At 42.1% G+C, this 6,000-nt stretch overlaps 1 protein-coding gene across 4 annotated transcripts; it reads left to right on the top strand.

Moving 5' to 3' along the window:
- Positions 1-583: 583 nt before the first annotated feature.
- On the top strand, positions 584-4,562 carry PRXL2C (peroxiredoxin like 2C). 4 transcript variants are annotated; one of them, XM_010725832.4, is made up of 6 exons: positions 588-1,000; positions 1,422-1,490; positions 2,625-2,678; positions 3,158-3,263; positions 3,490-3,621; positions 4,214-4,562. In XM_010725832.4, the coding sequence occupies exons 1-6, from the start codon at positions 821-823 to the stop codon at positions 4,339-4,341; spliced, it is 669 nt and encodes a 222-aa protein (XP_010724134.2). In that variant the 5' UTR covers positions 588-820; the 3' UTR covers positions 4,342-4,562. The 4 variants fall into 4 exon arrangements, with proteins under 4 accessions (XP_085069978.1, XP_085069977.1, XP_085069979.1 ...); XM_085213852.1 differs by lacking the exon at positions 1,422-1,490 and having other exon boundaries at positions 584-1,000; XM_085213851.1 differs by lacking the exon at positions 2,625-2,678 and having other exon boundaries at positions 584-1,000.
- Positions 4,563-6,000: the final 1,438 nt, after the last annotated feature.

Below are 6,000 nucleotides of genomic sequence, written 5' to 3'. Positions count from 1 at the left end.
GATGAGGGGTTTAACCTGTTCTATGCAGTCTTTCACAGAAGTATGAAACCAATGGGTTTAACCTAAATTTCAGGAGCTGATGTGACATTAACACTGTAGAAACTAAGTTTACCAAGAGTATCTAGAATTAACTTCATGAGAGGTCTTCATGAAGGAGAATAACTCCAGTCCTGTTCCCAGATGTATTCCTTCTGGTACCTCTTCTTCACAGCCCCCTGTGAGAAGGAAGGTGCTATTCTCGTAAACTATCAGCTAACAACAGACTAAAATTCTGCTCGTGTCTGGTGCTCCTATTTTCAGGGGATCTATTGAGCTCCTCTACTGCTGTGTGCACTCCCTACAATCACACACTTCTGCACTGCTCAGCATCCACTGCTTGTCACCTGTCCAAGTCCTGTGTAGTTCTTTTACTCCTTTGAGGGGATGGGTTATGCTTTTTCTGGTGCAGCAACTCAGCACTTCCTAGCAAACAGCACTTTCTGGCTCAGTCACCGCACACTGCAAAGGCAGCCCTGACCGGGGGCTGGGTGATGGTACCGCTGCTTCTGCTCACACATCATTTCTGGCTACAAGTAAATGCACTCTGGTTCCGGATGATAGACAGTGCTTTTGGCAGGACATCTTCCTCCCTGCTTTTTCAGAGGCCTTCACAGGCCTATACCCTGTACAGCGCCACTGGCTGCGAACTAACTCCAGGAGCCGCCACAGGACGCTGCCCTCCCACCCTGCCTCGGCGCTTCCTCGCAGGCCTCGCGCTTCACTGACCGGCTCCGCCTTACTCTCTCTCGGGAAGGTCGGGCGGAACGGCAGAGCCGCAGCCATGTCCGGAGCGCCTCTGTGCCCCGTCGTGCAGCAGGTCCGTCCCGTGTCCGCTGCGCCGCGCCCTGAGCCCGCGGAGATACGGGAGGCCGCCCACTGCTTCGTAGTGGACGCTGACGGGAGGAGGATCCCCTTTGGGGCCTTGTACAGGCGGCAGAAGGCCGTCGTTGTATTCGTACGGGTGAGGAGGGCGGCAAGGGGCTGGGCGGGCTGCCACGGGCTGAGCAGAGTCATGCTCGTACTTGAGCTGTAAAGGTGGGAGCGGGGGGATCTTCGGCTGGGTGAGCAAAGACAAATGCATAGCAGATAAAACAAGTCTTCAGCTATGTGTTTAGGGAATCAAGTGTACTGCTGCCCTGTGTCCCAGCTGACAAGCCAGCTCTTGTAGATAGATGACTAGCATGGCCCCCGACCCGGTGTCTGTGCTCAGGATCGGAGTAATTAAACCAGGTTCCTAACCCAAATTTTGTGACTGCAGTGAACTTCAGTCTTTCCTATGCCCATTTCCCAGACACCTCCAAGCTAGTTCGTGCCTGAAGTCAAAATCTGCTTCTTCACTGCTGTGCAATAATGTCTGTTTCTTACACGTCCATCTGTCGCAGAATTTCTTGTGTTACACCTGTAAGGAGTATGTAGAAGACCTGGCAAAAGTCCCCAGGAGTTACTTACAAGTAGGTGCCACACCCCTGCATGTGTTTTACAGTCAGCTCAATTATCTCCTGCTGCAGGCTTAAACCTTCCGGGAATCAAAGGAAGGCTCACAGTAAAGTTAATGCTTGCTTGGTTGCTACAGTTGCCATAATGAATCTGCCGAGGAGACACACAAAGGGAGTTATTGGATGGCATACCTTGTAGCAGCAGCACTATTTCTCCTAGCACTTTTAGCTTGATGCCATTCTTTCTACGTATTCCAACTGTTAAGACAACATTTGACATGAATTTCTCTTGGGTTTAGTGATGCCCTGGGCAGCTGTCTGCTCAGACTACTGCTGCCCTTCCGCCATGCCAGTGCAGCTAGCTGCTGGGCATGCATGGGACTAAATCAGAATAGTGCTCTGAATTAAAAATAGTCTCTGTTCACCGGGTTGTTTTTGGCTGCTTAAATTAATAGATACAGAGAGTCAAATCCTTCCTTTTTTATTTTTTTATTTTTTTAATGACTTTTATTTTTAGGATGGCTTATTTTCCTAACAAGACAAATGATTCTGTTTGGGATAGGCAAGTGTTATATGCTAACATAAAAAAAAAAAACCCACACCCTGATACTTCACTAACTGTGCTACTGACATTTAAACAAACAAGGCCTGTGTTTTATTCTCAGGCCTAATGGTGCAACTGCAAAAGACAGCACAACACATTGATTGAAGGCATATGTACTAAGGGCCATCAGTATATGGAAATCACAGATAAACCTGCTTGTGTGCCAATATTTGCATGCTCCCTCCATAGATGCAGGTGCAACTGTGGTGAAATTTTGCCTTTCCAAAATCATAAACAGGTTGCATTCAGTAGGAAAGATGATGTTATTAATGCTATCAGAGGTGTATAGTTCATATACTTGTAACTTAAGTTACTTAAGTTACCTTTTAAAAGTAATTTACTGCTTAATAAGTTAATGTAGCTACTAACTGTGGGTGACAGATAAAAGCATTTTGCTCCAAGTATGTCAGTGACATTAATTTTGAATAATTTTAATGCTGTACACCGTGATTGTTATCTCAGAACATCAAAATTCTAATGCTTCGCAGCTATGCAGAAGCACAGAGTTCCTCTTTTTCAGTTTCAATACCTGTGATTTGTTCTAGGAAGCAAATGTGAGACTTATAGTTATTGGACAGTCGTCTTATCATCACATAAAGGTAAATAAGGTAGTCATTAAATAAATTGTATGCTTTATAGTGTCTTAGGGGGTTGGTCACGATGATCTCTAGAGGTCCCTTCCAACCCCTACAATTCTGTGATTCTGTGATTAATGATCTGCATTGAGAGATTTTCCTCAGAGTGAAAAGAAAGTCGTTAGCAGCCATAGAAAACCAGGCCAGTATTCTTTCTGATGAAGCAAATCTAATAGTAATGCTTGAATAAGGCAAATAAAAATTAAATCTTTCAGATTAAAATCCATTGAGACTTGTTAAGGGAAGATCTTTTCCTGATTTCAATGGAAGCTTTGTTTTAGTAAAAGCTGTAGGGATAAAATTTTTTTGCCTTTACTTTCATTTAGCATTACAAAGTCACAGTTTTAAAATTGGGGTGCATTTCCTTTTTTTTTTTTTTTTTCATTAACTAAATTACTTTCTTAACCTTAATATCACCTTTCTTTTATGTACATATTTTGCAGCCCTTTTGCAGTTTAACTGGGTATACACATGAAATGTATGTAGATCCACAAAGGGAAATTTATAAAATACTTGGCATGAAAAGAGGTGAAGGTAATGACATATCAGGTAAGAATAATTTTCTCACTGATATGACCTTAAAGAACAAGAATGCTTAGAAAATAATAGCATGACCACAATGGGCATAGGGAGCTTAACCATCAGACTATCTCTGATAGGCTGCACCTTGTCAAAGCACTGGTTTCTTCAATAATCATAGCAACCATTTGATTTTGTTGTTCTTGTTATGTACTTTTGTATGTCTACATGACAAGTTCTTTGCTGTTTTGTTCAGTGCAGAGCCCTCATGTAAAATCAAGCATGGTCTTGGGCAGTATTAAAAGTATGTGGAGAGCAATGACTAGCCCAGCTTTTGACTTCCAAGGAGACCCTGCTCAACAGGGAGGAACTCTGATTTTAGGCCCAGGTAATCTCACTCTTTTTGTCTGAAAGTGACAGGCTACTCCTTATGTTGTTTGCTTTAGTGCTGCCATCTCTACTGCTGTCCTTGTGGATGTTTAAGGAGAATAATCCTGTGCTGTCTCTGCAGTTCTGCTAGCAGAGTGAACCCACGGACTTGTCATTGTGCAGCCTTACCTTTGGCAGGGTCAGCACAAAGCTGATCTCTGTCCTATAGAAATCAATAGTGCTGCTGATGGCTTGAAGTTCAGAAGGTATTTTTGAGTGATATTAACTCATATATTCTGCTTTCAATTTGCTTTGAGGCACTTAGTGTGTTTGTAATAGAGGGGGACTACCACATGACAAAGCCATCTCATGTCATTAGGACTTGCTATTCTTCAACAGATTTAATTTATTTAGATGCTTCAATGCCCCTTGTTTCTATAGCTTAATTAAAAAAAAAAAAAAATCATGTCATAATTTAAAATAGGATTTACTGTGCAGTCTACAAGATACGTAAGAGCTTGTAGGAAATCACAGTGCTTCTTTGATTCCCTTATACTTTTTAATAAGTACTGTATTCAACTAATTGCCTGCTTATTCTCATTCCCTTTCAGGTAATGAAGTTCATTTTTTGCATCACGATAGAAACAGATTGGATCATGTTCCCATTAATTCAGCTTTGCAGCTGGCAGGAATTAAAACGGTAAATTTCACAAACAAACCCCAGATTACTGACATATGACACTGAGGCAGTGTGTCATTTTTTTTGATGCTCCACAAGAATGACACTCCAGTGAATTCCCAACAGCTTCAGTACTCTTCATCTTTATAGCATAGCTGAAATCACATCTGGAAAACCAGAGCCCAGAATAAACTACCTGGCACTGAAGATGGACTAAAATGCTGTTTCCGTTGTGTATAAGATAATAAAAACTAAAATACAACTGAGACCTACTGCAAAAATTTCTGTATTTTACTGCTTTCTCATATAACAATCTTGCTAACACATTTTAAATCTTTGTTCAGAATGCACTGAACTAAACTGTCTTTGCTCAGGAAGAACTTGTGTTTCTTGCCTTTCAGTAAACCAAATTGCATTTAAATCCAAAACTTTTCAGAGGCTTTAAAACCTCCAACATTATGTGGCAATGTTGTATAAAAAAATAAACTTCAAAAAATCACAGTTCTAAACAATGGAACTTAAGCTGTCATGTACTTTTGCATCTGGCAAGAGTAGATGTTTATTTTCTATTTTTGAATAAGATATTTTAAAATTGCCAGCTGCTGTTTGAAATTATGTCATACAGAAGTCATTAGAAAAAGGTGGATCTGTTAAAACACGGAGGGGTGTGTCTGAAATGTATTTGTGATCAGATAGTTGGTTTTGGAATAGGCCACAACTGCTTACCTGTTTTCCTATTAATTTTTGCAGCAGAAAATACTTTATGTATATCTGAAAAAACATCCTTAGTTGTTTCTGTCATAGACAGCTGAGGTGAAGACATTGCAGATTGTGGTTCAGCTAGATTTTGTAGTAACTATAAGAGTTTATGTTCAGAGTCTATTGCTTTCAATAAAGCAGAATTTGCCCTCTTTTGAGGCATGAGCCATATTCTAGCACTTTCAAAATTAGATTTTCCAAGATTTATTGAGGAACGTAGCCTCTAAAGCTGCTGATCTTTGACCATTCCTGTAAGTTGTCGTTATTAATGCACAACTCTTCTGCAGAATCTGACCAGTCTTCAGCCTGAGGAGTACCACGAGGATAAAACCTATGTAAAATTAAAAGGCTTGTCTCTGTGCTCATTAGGGCCATTGGCATGTCCAGCACAAATTTCTGGGAGCTCTACACCATTAAGCTCAAGTGAAATTGACACAGTGCTCTGTCTCGCTCCAATGTTTAAGAGAGAGATGAGGTTCTTTTAACATCTGTATACCCGGCGTGAGATTAAGAAACAACAGCTCATATGTCAGTCCAACCAGTTCGTTATAAATCCTAATCAGGGAGACGGGGAAGGGAAGGAGGGCGATAGAAAAGATAGGAAAGAAGCAAGAATTGCATAAAGCGGGGATAGTCACCACCAGGATCCAGCAGCGGTCCCATTGCACGACGTTTCGAAGGTCCGAGGCAGAAGCAGCGGGGAGAGTAGCAGCAGCGTGGCGGGCCTTGGGCAGCAAGCAGGTGGCAGGAGGAAGTCGCGGAGCCAATCCGGGAGGAAATAGCAGGATGCAGGTAGCAGGACCAGGAGAGTCTGTCAGCACGCAGGAATTCCGTAGTGAGTAATCTGATGGCAGACACCTCCGTTCTTCTTCATTGTGGCATCGTGGTAGAGCGCAGAGCAAGTCCAGGAGGAAGAGAGGCAGGTCGTGAGGCTTCTCATGGTAGAAACTCTGTTCTTCA

This window comes from Meleagris gallopavo, chromosome Z (assembly GCF_905368555.1).
Source record: "Meleagris gallopavo chromosome Z, MGAL_WU_HG_1.1, whole genome shotgun sequence".
Lineage (NCBI taxonomy): Eukaryota > Metazoa > Chordata > Aves > Galliformes > Phasianidae > Meleagris > Meleagris gallopavo.
Note: the sequence above shows the minus strand (reverse complement) of the source record. Positions and strands in the feature narration are given on the sequence as shown.

What these genes read in the sequence shown, in the direction of transcription:
- PRXL2C (XM_010725832.4), top strand. Translation starts at nt 821, where the DNA reads ATGTCCGGAGCGCCTCTGTGCCCCGTCGTGCAGCAGGTCCGTCCCGTG. An exon ending in CCGTCGTTGTATTCGTACGG is followed by an intron (nt 1,001 to 1,421) that starts GTGAGGAGGGCG and finishes CATCTGTCGCAG; the next exon opens with AATTTCTTGTGTTACACCTG. An exon ending in TCCCCAGGAGTTACTTACAA is followed by an intron (nt 1,491 to 2,624) that starts GTAGGTGCCACA and finishes GATTTGTTCTAG; the next exon opens with GAAGCAAATGTGAGACTTAT.